Consider the following 17,029-nt stretch of genomic DNA (forward strand, 5'->3'; position numbering starts at 1 on the left):
TTAAGAGTCTTTAATCAGAAAGCTGCAAAGCTCCTGCACGGACACGACGTCACGGAGCAGATGACTTCATGCTGTAGACACAAGCTACATCACTAACCAGAGATGCAGTCCGGTCTGCTGGAGTCATAAGACAGCAGAGAAATCAATTCTAGCTGTGGTCCCCTAACCACAGGCACAGCCAGAACCATTAAACTTCCATGAATAAAGTCAGACAGTAACATCTCACGCAGCTGGCTCCCTCGCAGGAGCAAGCTATCAGCATTTACCTGCAAGAACTTGAGTTTTAAAGCTCATCTGTGTCTTCAATTTCGGAACGGAGCTAATACCTACCAGCCTCACAGGCAAGGCTTAATTAAAAGCCTGCAAAGTGCTTTGAACCTGTAAAGCTCTCGAATGCTAAGCATGAATAACGCACACCAGTTGCATACGCTTCTGATCTTTCTCCCCACAGCTGAGAGGAAATTGAGACAGCATAATTACAAGGTATGAATTTAGCTAAGATGCCACATTTCATTCCCTAACTTGGACAGACACAATGGGCCCAGCTCCTTTATAAACCACAAGTAATCAAGGCCTTTTCTGCAAATCTCATCTGCAAAATCCATGCCCAAGCTTCACAATGAAGTGAGGGGTAGGATGTAAGATCTGCGGATGACTATTTGCCTACACAGACACATAAAGGACAGTTAATCCAAACCCATTTCTAAAGCTATTACTTGGCATTCTGCGAGCAGATTTAGGCTATCCTTAATTTTAATTACCTTCTAAAGTGAGTTAAACAAAGCTCAATTAAGCCCATTTAAACTGTAAAAGTCATGTCCCACTCCTTCGGCAAAGGAGTTAATCCCCTTAAATCTTCCCCCTAGAAGATCCCCCTGCAAATATTCGGTCTGGAGACAGTTCACCCGAGCCATTAAGCATCATTCCTTCCAACAAGACTCTCAGCGAGGGAACTGAGGGACCCGGCCCAAAGCTGTTTTGCCTTCAGCACTTTCCAGGACTAGAGAACAAAATCCTGTACTTGCACTGGCACAATTATCACCCCAAACTTCTCCCCCCTGTCCCCACACAGGGCTACATCACTTACCTTCGATGAGAGCTGCTATGTGTTGGCTTTTCTGAGAAGGAAGTTCCCTCACAATATCCAGAGCTGTCAGGCCTCTGTTATCCTTTATGTTCACATCAATACCTGTAGCAATAGGCGTAGAGAAGGCAAAAGCGAGAATATTTTTGAACTATGTGCAAATTCATATCTTTCAGCAAGTCAGATCTTTGTGATCTTCACCGGGGGGAGCTAAAAAATGCTCTGGAGAGGCAGACCTAAAGCCAAACACCAGGAGATAACCTCTCCGAGGAGCTTTCATAGCTGGTTGGAGACACATGCTGCCACTATAAAGGGGTTTCCCCAAGTTCCGGGTGAAGGAATCACCAGGTTATCACTTCCAAAGGGGATCATTCTCTCACCTGCAGCCAGCAATATTTGTACCACATCTGTCTTGCCAAACAAAGCAGCTTCGTGCAAAGCACTGCCTTTTTCAGTCTGCAAATTAAATGGAAAAACAGCATGAAGCTAGGCAGTGGGGAATGGCGATGGAGGCATGTTTTAGAAGGTTACAGAAGCAATAAATATACGGCATCATATATGAAGTGTGGGCAACAAGATCTACAACTGCAGACAGACTATTGATATTATTACAATGCTGCGAATGTGGAATGGAAAATGGGGATGGTGTCTTCAGAGAGACATGCGGGCCCAGGTTAGAGACCAAGGAAGGACTTTCCTCAGCTTAGCGAGAGGTCATGTCCTGAAAAGGAAAGACAAGACCACCACACACAAGCTATTGCTGTGCAAACAGCATATTCACACGTGGCTTGATAGGAAGAGACACAGTTTGGCTCCATCGCTATCAAGAGCTCATGGTATCGTGGGGCAGAATAGCTCAGGCGAAAAGGCTTTTTTTCTCCCTCGCCATGTGCCTGGGGCTTTTTGTCCAACTAACAAGCAGGCGTGAAGCGTGCACAGCACCGGAGTCCCCCTGAGCAGCTTCTCAGAGCAACCAAGAGCTGAACAAACAGCCCAGAGGAAAACAAAGCTATCGCTCGTCTTTCATAAGCGATCCCTGAGGGTTAGGAGGAGCTCTCTGTACGACAACTACGGGGGTTCTCCGTCCCCCAGCAACTAGACCAGCCCTTCACACACAGACACACGAGATACCTGATAGTTGCTATCCATGCCAGCATCCAGGAGGACGTGGACCACAGTTTTGTGACCATTCCTGGCCGCCAAGTGCAGAGGAGTATGTTTCTTAGTGTTGCAGCTTAAGAGATTGGGGTGAGCGTTCAAGAGCATCTTCACGACTTCCAGCCTCCCATAGAGCGCAGCCAGGTCCAGAGGAGTCTCAAACTTGTTATTGCGCATGGTGGGGTCGGTCAGCTCCTCCAGCAGGACCTTCACCACCTCGGTGTGGCCGTACTGGGCGGCGCAGTGCAGCGCCGTCTCGTTGTCGTTGTTCTGGGGGGAGACCAGAACGTCAGAACCAGGGAGAACAAAGCTGCTCCATGCCTCACTCAAACCATTGAAGTTTAAATGCAAAAACAAGACAAAAAAAAAATAAAAAGGCAATCGGGAAGCAGAGAGCTCAGTTTGAAACAGAGCCTGGAGGAATGTTTTCACCATCTCAGTAGCCATGTACCAGGCACAGACATCCCCTCGTGAGCTCATCCACCAACCCACCCAGAAAAAGCTTCAAAAACATTCAGAAAAATAAGCTTTACTCAGATAGGGGAAATCTGCTCTACACGACATAGGTGCTATATGTGGAATAGGCTGCTTTCAAAGCACTGAGGTCAAAAACCAGGGGACCACGCTAAAGCTTAGGGATTGTCAAGTTGTATCTGGATTCCCGTTAATTCTGCACCTGGGGAAGGCAGCCTGTTATTTGTGAGCAGCATCCCACGCTTGGGGGTGCCACAAAAATAAAAGGCTGCAAGATACGGTAGGCAAACTGCAGCATGAATTCTATCTGCTGTAGCTTAATCGTCATCATTTTAGATTTAAACTTCAATTGTTTCAAATCCTACTTATCCTGATTATAACAGTCATTCCACCTTTGCAATTCTGAAGCTCGCAAGCTGGTTTAGAGAAAGGGTGCGTTGAGTTCCATGCAGTTCGTGAATTAGAAAGCAGTGCAATTAGATCACTCCACTAACAAGCCCTTGTAGTCGAGGTCTCGGGTCAACGGAGGGAAGAGTTGTCCAAGCGACAAGAGAACACCTCCACAAGCGAAAGCCAGATCCAATTAAGGCGTGCAGCATCTGTCAGGCTAAAAATCACTAACACAAAGCACTGAAAGACAAGCAGCACTAACATTGCACTTGCAGGTGCAAAACAGGATCATTGTCAGATTTGAAAGAGCCTTCTCTAAAATTAAATTTGCCTCAAGTTTCTAGTTTTACCACTGTGTGTTAGACACAGGGGGATTTCTGTTAAAGCACTCTGGAAAAAAATACTATCTAACCATTTAGCCCAAAAAACTTTAGTATAAAAATCGTTACTCGCTTAAACCTTAGCTGAAAGAATCATCATTGAATTTATCATTTTTAAGAACAGTTCCCATTAAAAAAAAAATCCCAGAGAACACAGTTGTCTTCATGGAGTTGGAAGTACTACTAAAGAAACTGAATTTGATCAAAGCACCTTCCTTTAGGCTTTGAGAACACGTGATTTTTTTTTGGATACCGGCTTGTAGGAGCAGTCAGTATTTTGCACCATTTCACAACCACGCTGCAGAACTTGCTCTGTTGTACCAGCACTTTAATCCTATTAACATGTTAAGTCATTCTAGGGACTACAGGAGTCATGCATGCAAACTCCCCTTTGTTTTTATCTGGTATTTGCATCATTTTTCAGCCACGTGAAAAGCATAAGGGAAGCGAGGAGTCCTGGAGAGGCTCCGCAGCTGCAGCCTGTATAAAAGCTAAGACTCAGAAGGCAGGGAGCAGCAACAGCCACATGCAGAGGTGAGACATGTCAGAGGGCACGGCATCACTGTTAGCACCGAAATTCAAACAGGCTCGATACTTGGAGCAGCAGAGGCAGCCATGGTGAAAGAAGGCACATACAAGTGGACAGAAGTTACTAGAGAATAAAGAAGTCCGCACATAAAATACACGTATGGAGGGAGAAGGGGAGAGAAGAAAGAACTACAGAGATTACACCTATCAGTCAGCTTAAGCTGCTGGTCTCGAGGCATTTAAAAGGTTGGTAAATCGCATTATTCTCCTTTGAGAGCGAAGGGAACCCGGGTACCGACGAGCCCCTGACACAGCAGCCCGAGGCCCCAGCCTGCCCCCCAGCACCAGGGAGGCTCCCGGCCAGTTCCTGTGGAAAGAGTCGGTAACGCCAGCCCCTCTGGAGCAGGGGGATCTGCCAGAGAGCCACGCAGGGCAGGCACTGCTCATGCCACGCTAGCCATGACTACAGGGGACTTCCACTGCCTGACCATCCCTCTCTCATCCCTCCCTGGCACAGACACCATATCCCTCAAGGGTGCTTTAAAGCACGCAGCAACTCCAAACACCTGCCTGACAGCTCTGAAATGTGAACACAACACCCTTTAATAACATAATTGTTGAAGACTTCCCCCACCTTCACTGCAATTTAGTCTCATTTTCCTTAAGCAGGTCAGGGCTCTGACGCTTGGGATGAAATCCCCAGACTTTCCTCCTGCAACAGAGATCACCAGGTGGTAAAACTCCCCTGAATCATTACAGCAAGTCTTTCCCCATCACAAACTGTGTACTGGAAACTCCCGCTATTGCACAAGTCTTTATTGCCTTCGTCTTAGGAGAGCTTGGGGGAGCCAAAAACGCTAGAGCCGTGCCAGGCAAGGGAGTTTGCCTCCCTTCCCCACATCGCCTCTCCTAAGCACAAACCAGAGCGGAGCTTGAACACTGAGCACGAGCGCTCAGACATATGTATTTATCAGAGATGGAAAATGAACATTCCTTTCCAGCAGCCAGAAGGCATATGGGTTCAAATTTCAAAACTACTACTTAGAAAAACAGAGGACTCAACAGGGCCCAGGGGCTGCATTCCTGCAGGAATCACAGCATCCCCCCCCAGTTCACAGCTGGGAGCGAGAAACTGGGCTCGTAGGATGCCCACCTACAGACCACAAAACGGGAACGCCAGCAGAAATGCCTCTGCTTTCATATGGGCTCCATCGAATTTTTCAAGCCCTGGTAACTAGAACCCACATACCATAGCCCTTACGCTCCTCCATCAGATGCTGAAATGGAGAAATCTACAACCCCTTAAAGTATATCTGCCTGCACCCCTGTTCCTAATGCACCGTAACGGGGCTTCCATTGAAGAAAGAAAGACTTTGTTTAAATAAGGGAAAGTTTTCTAACTTTCTAACCTGCAAAGATTTGAACGGTTAAATAAGCTGCCGAGGGAAACTAGAGCTGTCCCTCTCTGAGGTCTTTGAGAAGCTGCCAGACAAACACTGGCCCAGAATGGTTCAGGTGGACCTGATCCTGCCTCGGAGATGGGGAAAGAGGCTACAAGACCCTTCAGTTCCATCCAGTTTATTTCTGAGATCCCTTTGTAGGAAATTTGTCCGTGCATGCACGTCTAACTGAGGTTTGCCCTATTAGGAACCTGTCATTTTGCTGCTCCGGTGCCACATCTGGTCCTAAAGCCACATCTGGTCCTGCTGGCACACGCTCCACAAAGTTTTGCTTAAAGGCAGGACGAAATGAGAGGAAAAAAAAAAGACCGTAAGCAAAATCCAAACTTCACCAGGAGGTGACACCCAAGGCACATCACAACCTTGGGCACAGAGCGGGCTGGGAGAGTTGGCTGGAGCTGCCCGGCCCAGCTCTACCATCTCCTCCCCTCCCCTTGCAGCACAGGATTCCCATCACGGCACTGCCAGCGGCAGAGTAAGGAGGAACAGGCCTCCTTCCTTCCTACAGGTGCCCAACAATGCCAAACACATTTCAGAAAAAAAAAAAAAAAAAGAAAAGAAAAAAGGAGAAAAATGATCCCCATATGTCCAACAAGCTTTCGGGAGCTCTGCGGGTGGGTTCGCTGCCCGGTTTCATTTGCAGACTCCAGATGGTTGGCTTCCACTTTTCTCAGCAGCCCATTAAGATTTATAGCACTCTAAATCCAATCTGCATGATTCATTTGCTTCCAATTAGAAAAAGACAAAGGTAGTTTGTGCACTGCACAAACCTGAGCTATGTGACAGCTTTTTCTGCTTTGGCTCTGCTCAGCTGGCTGGTTCCTTCACACAAATTAAATAACAAAATTCAAGATAGCAGGAATGACTGAAGCAAAGTCGCTGCTCCACCTCTTAACTTTGCTTCTATCGTTTGCTTTTCAGAAGTCCTTCAGGCCCATAATAGACACGCTGCAGACACTCCTCTTGCTGAAACCTCAAGATGTTGAAAAGGAAGAGGCATAAAAAGAAGCTGATAACTATTTCTTTGACTTTTAGGAGAGCAAGAAGCTTCTGGTTTTCTTATCTCTTCCTCAACAGGATATTAAATTGTAGTTCAGCCTTACAGAAATGCTTTCCGCTCTTCTAAATATCCCAAAGTGTTTGGAAAGATGAAACACCCCACTTCAATCGTTTCTGTATGACATCCCATCCTGCAGGGGAGCCGAGAAGCTGGAAGCACCAACTCAGCAAAGGCTCTTACGCTTTGCACCTGGGGCTTCTGTGGGTCTCCCACCCGCAGCTAAGCGATGGAGAAAACCTCAGGGTTTGTACTACAGGTATCATTCCACACGCTCTTCAGCAAACCTGGTCAGAAACTGGTGAAAAACCGGTCAGAGCTTGCGATGACCCCAACAGGTTGTGTATAAGGCACATTTCTCTCCTTAAAACAAAAGAGTTCAAAAACTCTAGCCTTGACCTCGAGAACACTACAGTCACCTTGAAAACTGAACTGAGTTCAAAAATAATCCACTTGTCAAAAATATAAAATCCAAAACAGAACGCTTTGTAAACAAAAATCCCCAAGAAAGTGAGCTCACTGGATATTTCATCTTTATATTCCTTCTTCATTCAACATTTCAGTGCTGGAGTGTGTAAGATTTTACTGTTACTGACATTTTAGAAAGCTCCTTTCAGGCAACTGAACTGCTCCACTACGATGTTTCCCCAGACAATGTTTATTGCTGCAAAATTCCCGTCTGGATTTTTGTAAAAATCACAGATAGGGATGAGCTTCATGTAAATCTATTTGTGCTTAAAGAGGTATGCCCTGGAGTATTTCCTGAAGCAGAAGTCTGCAAAAGCAAACGCAATTCCCAGCGGTTAGCAAGCTCAGGAATTTTGAATGTGTGTTTTGAAGGTACTGCAGATCAAGCAGAGGGAAAGTATTAACTAAACTTTGAGAGACAGAAATCTGCCATGGATGGCTGGATCCAAAATAATTGGCTGGAAGCAAGCGTGGCGCGGGGGCTGAGAGCAGAAGTATCTCGGGATAAATCAGCAGACCATTATGCCATCATAAAATGAAAAACGGTGTCTGAGAAAACACCACCAGGAACTTTCTTATCTGCTTCCCCAATTGCTCAGCATCAGTGCATCGTAAGTGCCGGTGTCATGCCTTTTTGTAGCTCAAGAACAACTAAAAGCAAGAGAGGAGCAAAACAGGCAAGAGAACAGGAACAGAAGACTAGGGCTGAAGGGTCAGACGACACAGACTTAACATCAAAAAAAGAGAGACTGATGCAATAAGCAGGACATGAAGGACTTGGGAAGGGAGGCGTGAACATTACTGCCTTCCCTTCTCCCCACCACCACCAAAAGTATTAACTGTCCATTCAAACGACAAATACGTTATGCATTTTGTAGGAGAAAAGGCATGAAAATTCACTCCAAACAGCCCACAGAGAAAACGCATCCATGTTTAAGCAGGAAAAAAAAAATTTTCCTTCTCTTTGCATTTGCAACATTAGCACATGAAACAAAACCTAAAGCATTTTAATTGAAATAACGTTACCTTTTGGAAGTCATCCAGCCAAATCAAGCAAACTGACCATCACCGTGAGTCCTACAAGGCTAAGCAATGAAGGAGCCCCCAGGTAAGTAAGGAAAAGCTTCCCTTAAATTATGTTTCTATAACTGCTTTGAAGAAAGAAGCCCACAGTAAATAAACGGTCGCATTTTCCTTGTCCCCCAAGCAGCTGCAAACCCAACAGGTCTTATTGCAACTGGCTGACATTGCACCTGGAAGCACGCGAGTGCAGCTTGGAGTAATGATGCGGTGAAATGCTGACAGCAAAGTACACACCTTGGCATTGATATATGGGTCAAAGGGGCCGTACTTTTTGAGTTCTTTGATCTCAAGAGCATTCTACAAAAAGGAAGAGGAAAAAAGAAAAAAAATGTGACAATGAAATGGGTGAGATATAGCAACAAAGCAATGGGTGAACTCCCAAGGGGTGGAAATGACAGAACACAGCATCTCCTTCCAGTCAAAGCTATTACCAGCCGAAGCCATTCCAGCTGCCGATTCCTGTAACCTGAACCACGCTGCGTCCCATTTACAGGCTCCGAACACAAGCAGCACGGGCTATTCAGCTGACTTTTCTCATTTAAAAAGGCTCCTACTAAACAGGCATTAATGAAACATTACCTGGAAGGATTACACTAAGCTTTTAATCGTTTGTAAGGGTTTGCCTTGTACCTGTCCTACTCGGAGCAGAACAGTTTACGCTCAGGGCCCTCGGTCGACTCTTATCAGGTTGATCAGAAACAGCTAACTCCACTTCTCAAACCTATTTCAGCAGACCAAATGCCTGCAGCTCTGCCTGAAGATGTTATTAACCACAGCCCCAAACTGGAAAACTATCAGAGACATTAAACCACGCATTTTAGTTATTTCTGATCAATCGAGGAGTGGTAGTGAATAGCATTACCATGATATTTTTCTTTTTGTGATGCCTTAGAAGCAACCATTTCGCCTTGGAGCAGCCTGGTGCATCAAGTCAGCTGCCTGACACTGAGGAACAGAAAACTTAAGTACGGCACTTTGGTGCCCACAAGGTACGGCTGGAAGCAGGATTAGGATTCCTGTATCCAACTCTGAAGGGAGCTTTGCTCCTCGGCTTCTGACAAGTATACACCGCAGCTCAAAATTAAACAGCAGAAACTCACAGTTCCCAGCTGCTCATCTTGACTTTGACAGATTTTGCTAAACTTGAGCCATGAGTGTCCGACCAACTTGTGAATTAACTTCTGAATGAATATATTTTTAGCCTTGCGGCACTAAGGCAGACAAACTTATTTTGGTTTACTCCTCTCCTCCCTGGATGAAAACCCGAGTGGTTCAGGAGTTGATTCACAGGGACATTAGCTATTCCTGCCTCAGGGACAGGACAACCAAGGGCTAGTGGAGCTTTAATTGTCCGATTTGGATCTATTACTGCACGTCTGCCCAAGCGCACTCAGCCGTAACTGGTGCGGTAACGCTGCTCAACTGGCCTCACGCAGTAAACCAGTTCCCTTATCGAAAACCCTTTAAAAAAAAAAAAAGAAGATAGATATATTTGGGTCTTCCAGCAGTAGCATTTCAGAAGTTCCCTGGAATTGTAAGATACCTGCTGACTTCCAGGGGGAAGTCACACGGGAGCCAGCCCTCTAAGGTGGACACAGCGGCCCCTGTACAGAATCGCTGTCTCATGCAAATCAATCCCTCCTCATCCTACACCAAAACTGTCAGCTTGACAGAGGGACGACACCCACCGGAGTTTTATTTCTTGCCTGATTGAGAAAACAATTCTTTAGGATTAAGCTAGGGGTTTATCTGGGGGCAAGTAGGGTTAAAATGATCTTACAACTTAATTAGTTAACTGGAGCAAGTGCTAGAGACAAGCCAGGAGAGTAGCTGAGAGAGCGTGGCCAAACAAAGACTAAACAAAGCTGCTTTGATTAGTTCTCAAAGAAGGGAGCCAATGGATCCTTTCACAGAACTAGAAACCTTCTCAGCTATCCAGCAACTGAAAGGAAAAACTATGGGTTAGTTTTAGAAGCCCGGTATGAAAGCAGGAGGCCACTGCCCAGAAGTTGAGTGGTTCTCATATTTCTGTATCTCTGTATAAACATATATACCTCACTCATTCAACCACTAACTCAGAACTGGAGGGATCTGCTTTTGGCAGTGCCCTTCTTATCCCATTAGCATGTAGGACTTTATAACAATTGCTACTAGTTTGGGAAGGCTCAGGAGTCAGCTGAAGTAGTCTCTCTCCATCCGCGGGAAGCAACTCAATGATATATTAGAGAAAAACAGGCAGACCTGCTCGTTCACTTTAGTATGCGAAGGTCCCTGGTGGATGAGGAGCTTCACTATGTCTGCGTCTCCTTTCCAAGCTGCCAGGTGAAGGGGGTAACAGCCTTTACAGTCTGCTACGTTGGTTAGCGCGTCGTTCCTCAGCAGAACTTCCACCACATCCCTGCAAGAGAAGGAAACTCGAGTCCATACGATATTCAGGCTTTGTTTCACAGCTCACATTCTGCAGTAAGTATTTCACAAAAAGCTAATTTGAAAAGGGGTATTTCAGAGATCCTCTCGAAATGTGATTTTAAAGTGTTCCTATTAAATGCTGCCCAAGGGGGGAAAAAAAAAAAAAGGAAGACTGCTGGGATGAGCTCAGGAAAGATCTATGTTACCTTCATACTAATGGAGCTGAATAGGGGCTGAAGTCATCCACAAGCCACTCTGGTGAAAAGTGAATCGCACCGACACAATGAAAATGAATAAAGATTTTAACTCTGTTCAATTTCTCAGTATCTTTGGTAGCAATGAACAATACGATTTACCACAGTGAAGCCTGGAGTTACTCAAAAACGTAATATGCACGAAAGCAAGTTTTGCGTGGTGCAGGCACAGCAACACATCGGACACCAGACAGACTGCAGAGGACTGTTACTGGAGAAGCCACCTTTGATATGTTGTTACGTCTTAGCCAAATTGCTTATAAATAAAAGGGTGGTTGAAAGCCTCAGTGTTTCACCAAATTTTTGGAGATGTACACTTGTACTGTGCAGCAGCCAGTGCCTCTATAGCTTCAGTGCACCGATGTTCTTCGCTTTTTGACCTGAAGATGGTGTAGTGTTGCACCATCGCCACATTTTCAGTGGAAACAGCATTAGCCTGGTGAATGAATTGCGCAGAAACAGTAGCTTGTAAAGCACACAGTATCCCCTGTGATCAAAGGCATTTAAGATGACTCACTTATGACCATTCAAAGCAGCATGGTGCAGTGGAGTGTATCCAGTACTGTCAACGCAGTTCACATTTGGCCCTCTCCAGATGCTGCAAGACAGAAAACGGACAGGGAACACTTAGGCGTACAGCAAACAGACGGACAGCGGGCGAGGACAAGCTTCAGCAGAGTTCTCACACTGAGCTGGTTATCTGGAAGCAAACCAGTGGCTGGAGAGCTGCGGTTAAGAGTAGTGATACAGAGAAGAGACAGCACAGCACTGCGTCGAGCAGAGGGTTAGTGTCACAAGACACACAGCCTACGGTGCAGGGATCCACCACTCGACGCTTTGTCTGACCATCCCGGTTTTAAATCAGAGCTCCCACATTCTCCTGCTACTAGGCATCTTTCAGCCATACATGTGCTTGGCAAAAAGCATCTTCAGAGGAACACGGCTATTAAAGTTAACCACAAGAGACAGGAAAGCATCGACCCACCGCTAATTCACACCCCGCTGAAGAATTTTGATGAGTCTGGGAAACCCTCTTCCCTCCATGGCAGGAGTCACTGGGGGTGTAAGTCAAAGACCACGGGATACAAAGCCTGCTCCTGGTCACCAGCGTGATTCCACGCCGACTTCTGGCTGTCCAAAAATCATTTCCATCTGACAGCTGCTGGCAGTCGATACGAAAGAGTAGGTGGTCTCTGAGCACTTCTGAGAATATTGCTTAACTTCCCTCCCTTGTTCAGAAGTCAGACACTTTTTTTTAAGGCTTTAAGGATTAACACCCCAGAGGATTAATCTTCCCTCTAACCCCTGCAAGGTGCCCTATTTAAAACAGCGGAGAAAGGCACGTGTGAGAAGCTGGCACCGCTCTCGAGCTTGCTGTCGCTGGAGCCGTCCCTCACCAGCGCTGCCACCCTCTCCCAGAACAGGCACACGAACCCAAATCAATACGTTCTTATAAGCAAATTGAAACCATTCGCCTTTCCTGAAGATGGCCCTCTCCCTCCCAACCCATCGCTCCTTGTATGCTGACCTGCTTTAAACTCAGTACCTTCAAAAACTATACAGGATTTATTATAAGCCTAGACAACCACGCTTTTGCTAATACGGTACATTTTCCTGCATTATTTTCCTTAAGTCGGGGTAGAATTTAACGGCACCCTCTAATCCCCAATTTAATTGCTTTAAAATAAAGTCAACTGTTGCTCTTTATGAAGTAGGCCTTTCCTGATCATTTCATTTCCTCCCCAGCATGTAATCGCTACGAATCACTGTACGACGCAGCCCGAGCAGTAACAAGGTTTTCTAAAATAACAGTCATGACTGGAGGGCTCCTGGCCAGAAAAAACTCTAGAGCAGTGTATAAAAGCAGCAGGAAAGGGACCAAACCAACAGGAATCTCCTGCAGACCAAGTGGAAATTCAGAAGCAAGCTAAGCAGCACGCTTATTCGCGAGCACATTTCAGGTGGGATTCAGGAAAACGCTCTGAAAGTCTCTGCCCTCCGAGTGACTCCTGATCCAGCAGAGCATTACCAAAGGCTTCGCGTCCCGAGACAGACGGGAGCTTCGCTAGAGGAGAGGCAGCTACTGGGAAGCTTCATCCAAGGGGAGAGGGAAATAAGCCACAAAATCCAATCTGCAGCGGATCAGAAGGCTTATCCCGAGGCATTCCCACATGCCATCCCGTGCTTCACAAGCAAACGGCAAACCCATACACGCATGCAACGCATTTCAAGTGCTACGCGCATCATTTGCGGGACGACGGCTTAAATTATGTCCAGAAGATACGCGAGACACCACAAAACCCATGAGACTGAGTCCAGGAGGTGCCCGACCCCATCCAGCTGCAGCAGCCCTGAAGTATGACGGGGACCTGAGTAATTCTCAGGCTCTGGTTTATTTTTGGCAGTGGGCTCACGCACTGTGGTTGCCCAAATAATTTATTGCTGGATTTAAAGCAGCAATTAATGGTTAAAACTAGTGCCAGAATGACTTGTGTGTAGTCTGGAGCGGTTATAAATACTGCGCCTGCGCGTCCCCTCGCACAGGCTGACCAAAACCAGAGAGTCCAGTGGTTTTACATATCAAACGGAGCCGTGTTTGGATGCCGAGCTGAAAAAGCTTCAGGGCATACTATGAAAAAGCAGCAGCGTTTAATACAAGTCTTTCTTTCAGCTGAAGCTATGAAGTAAGGAAAACCAAGGTTAGTGGTGTAATGGGCATAAACCAAGTCACTTGGCTCAACGCGATCCACCCGGTCGGCAGCAAGAGTGGGGAGCGGAGCCCAGGATATCCGTCTGCACCTGTCTCCCTGTGAGAAAACACCTCCATAAACATCCTTAGAAATTTTCTGGTTAACGCTTTAGAGTAAAATGCAAAGTTCACTCAAAGGACTCAGAGGAGGAGAAAAGCTGGGAGTCCAAGGTGAAGCTAGTTCAAAGGCGAGAGCTGGATACCCACTGCTAAGATTTTAAGATATTAAAAAAAAAAAAAAAAAAAAAAATCGGCTGTGTCCTTTCCTCCCCCTTGCCCTTTAATTCTTGCAAATAAAGAAAGCTTTTTATGAAAGAAAGGTCAAATCACCCAGAAGTTCAGACTGAAAGGATCCAAAAAGAGAACTATTTATATTTCGATGTGAGGAGCGCAGTGAAGTCTATCAGTCTCTTCCCTCCTCTTCCTCTCCAGCTCTGCTAGAAGCCACGCACTTCTCCTGAGTTAACAAACCAAATCTTTCACCCCATTTTTATTTATGCAATGCATAGCATTAAAGTGACAGACTAAGATAAGATCCCACGCTTCTCATGTTAGATCTAGACACAGAAAAATAACTCCACGATGGTCCGCAGAAACTAGGAGCTGGAAAAACACTAGCACAGGGATGTTACTTCTGCAATTCCTCCAGAGCACTATTTGCAGTGCCTGGTGCATCTGATCCCAATGACATCTCAAGCAAAATCCATAGGAACTGTGGCAGAACTGCTGGAAACAAAGCCCAGGCTCTAATTTAAAATATTAGGAAAAGCCCCTCAGAGCACTCGGGGAGGAGGTGAGTACTCCCCAAGTGCTCTGAGATCAGATATTTTGAAGTGAGGGGTCTGTCAGGTCTTTTTCAGGCCAGAGGGGAAATTTAAAGAGGTTTAAGTCAACGGGAGCAACTCGGCAAGATTCCGAGATGTCGGGCTCATGAGCACGGGGAGCCCCGTTCCCAGCCCCACTCTGGGAACTCCTATCAGACAAGTAAATACAGAGTATATATGATTTACAAGTAAATCAGACAAGTATCTAACCCCGCTTGAGTCATCCCAGCGCGAGCACATTTCATGACACAGAGAATAATAAAAATCAGACATTAAGAATCACCTAAGTAGGTTTTATGGAGACAGAAGTCCCTGAGGGGCAATGAGGAGCCCACAGCAGCTGGTCGGGCTCCGTCCCTTTCAGAGGGGTTTCCCCCTCGAGTCCCAGACCTGCTGCTGTGCTACGGCGCAGATGTTCCCAGTGAGGCCCGGGGCCAGCATCTCCCCCTGGAACAGATCACCTCCAGGGGCTTGCAGATGAGAAATGAAATGAGGAAGAAATGAGCGTTTATTTATGGCACTGTGAGATTACGCACTGGTAAAGCCTGAATCATTTTATCTTAACAATATCTACTTACAGACCCGTTGCCCTGATTTTAAGAGGCAGAGGGGAAATAATTCAAAACAGGGCGGTATAAAACGTTGCCTTTGGCAAAAATAGACAAGACAGAACAAAATGCAGGAAATCCTAGCGCCAGACTGCTGCGATGCTCTTCGAGCCTTGCAGGGTGCAGATGACGACTCTGGAAGCCACGAGGGCTTTAGTCCCTTCTGTGCTATGTAGCCTTGGGAAAAGCTCTACTCCCAGACCTCAGTTTTCCCCATCTGTAAAATGGAAATACAGCAATTGAGAGAAGCAGAGCGCAAAAAGCCAAGTACTATCTACGTACAGTGTGATTTTGGGCTGTTTCTGATTAAACAGAAAAACAGATCCCGGCACAGGAAAGAGAACGCTGTAAATACAAGTCTCCAATAAAGCTCAGAGAAGGTCTGGAGCCAATTCCACTACCACCGCTGTTTGCTTTCTTTTCTCCCCCAAACCCCCTTTACATCAAAGAGGGGGGTTTGCTTTTATATTAGCAGTCCCCGTTATGAAAGCAAACTTCTCAACCGATTACCTAGATTTCAGCTCCCTTTTTGCTGCATTAGGTAGTATTCTAACGATGTTTCTGATGTATCTGTTTAAGGCAACTAAGACTGAACATTAGAGATATAAGGAAAGCTCTGAAAACTGCAAAATCTGCTCTGTTCAAACTAATTCTTCCACTCAGTTTTCTCTTGCTCCATGATTCAGCAAGTGCTGTAGCCTTTTAAATAACGCTTCCTGTTCGTAAAAATTGCTGAATAAAGCACATTGCTTTAGGTCATGATAAAACCCAATAGTTCCTTTAAACAAGGCCATATTTGTCCTCCTGCTTTCCCATTTATTTCTTCCTGACCGTAGTAACTTTACTCACAAAATTGTCTGGGTCAGTAGGCTAGAGCAAAGGCCAAGCCACCTAAAAAACAACCCAATGTTTTCAAGCCAAAGGATGAGCGTCAGAGCTGATTTATAGCCTCACTTATCTGGATTACAGAAGCAGACTTGGGGGACCAGTAGTCACTTGTGCAGAGCAGAGGCCACCGCTACCCTGCATATTTACACAGGCAACCCTAAAGGCACCATACCAGTGCTACCGCTGCTTCAGGGACAAGAAACCACTGCACACTTGGACTTGGCCCAGGGTCACAAAGGAAGTTTGAAGCAGCTGAGAACTGGCCCCAGATGTTTGGAGACTTGGTTCAATGCCTTAGAGACAGAGTGTCCCGAGGGCGGTTGAGGCTGGAGGAGGATTAACTCCCCGTCCATTGCCCGGAGGACACCACAAGCAAGTCCATACAGACATCTCAGCTATTAACATCCATACAACTGCTAGATTCTTGCAACACTAACACAACCCTCTTTTGGTATTTCCTGCTTATAGACTGGTAATACAAACAACTCAAATGCTTTGTGCGAGACTTTAGGTTTAGAAATTGCACTTCAATGCTTCTGTGGAGCGAGAAAGGCAGTGCGACGTTCATCTCCCCGACGGGATGGGGTACGGAGCCACGACCCCTTTCCTTGCGTGCCTCGACCACTAGATAATACAACAGCCTTTCCAAAAATAAACTGCCAAGGCAAGGCTGGAGAAGATTAAAGCGGAGTATTCCTGGGGCAGGGGAGAACGTGGCCCGGTCCCAAGCAATACTTTCTCAGCCCCTCTTGGCAGGCTTCAGGAGAGAGCGCGAAGAGCAATTGCATTAGATTCCAGCTATCGCAGAGGCTGCGAAGAACGCCAGAGCAGTGATTCTTGGCTTCTACACTCCTCGGCTTCCCTGTCCAGATTCTTCTTTGCTATAAGGCAGTCAGTTGGGATGACTGCTCCCGCCCAGATCTCCTTGGCTGCCTTCTTCCTATACTCTTGTCCACACTATCATCCTCTTAGGCATTTCACATCCCCCTTTTCCCTCTGTCCAGCAGATTTCCTCCCAAACTCAACTGTCCTCCACCCAACGGACTGAGGAACAGACAATCCGTGCATGTGCCCGCTCTGTTCTGCTCAGGCCTGAGGAGTCTGGAGTGCAGGACCTCGCTCCACGGGCACTTCGTTCTGACTGTCGCTCCCAGGTCATCGCAAAACACCTGACAAAAGCGGTGCCTTCTGCCTCTGTCAGTATTTTCCACTGAC

At 46.3% G+C, this 17,029-nt stretch overlaps 1 protein-coding gene across 8 annotated transcripts in view; it reads right to left on the reverse strand.

Moving 5' to 3' along the window:
* Positions 1 to 17,029, reverse strand: part of ANKS1A (ankyrin repeat and sterile alpha motif domain containing 1A) — a 112,727-nt gene that overhangs the window by 72,914 nt on the left and 22,784 nt on the right. For 6 of the 8 annotated variants that reach the window (XR_012584393.1, XM_074564660.1, XM_074564659.1 and 3 more), the window contains exons 2-7: positions 11,263 to 11,343; positions 10,324 to 10,480; positions 8,317 to 8,379; positions 2,216 to 2,512; positions 1,465 to 1,540; positions 1,088 to 1,189 (exon numbers count right to left, since the gene is read on the reverse strand). Coding sequence is in view for 7 of the 8 variants with exons in the window: in XM_074564660.1 (XP_074420761.1) it covers positions 1,088 to 1,189; positions 1,465 to 1,540; positions 2,216 to 2,512; positions 8,317 to 8,379; positions 10,324 to 10,480; positions 11,263 to 11,343 (776 nt within the window). In the remaining variant the exon portion in view is untranslated. Of the gene's footprint in view, positions 1 to 1,087; positions 1,190 to 1,464; positions 1,541 to 2,215; positions 2,513 to 6,244; positions 6,352 to 8,316; positions 8,380 to 10,323; positions 10,481 to 11,262; positions 11,344 to 17,029 lie in introns of those variants that run through there. The other 2 variants (XM_074564661.1, XM_074564662.1) reach the window with 2 other exon arrangements.

The sequence above is a fragment of the Larus michahellis genome, chromosome 21, assembly GCF_964199755.1.
Source record: "Larus michahellis chromosome 21, bLarMic1.1, whole genome shotgun sequence".
NCBI classification, from domain to species: domain Eukaryota; kingdom Metazoa; phylum Chordata; class Aves; order Charadriiformes; family Laridae; genus Larus; species Larus michahellis.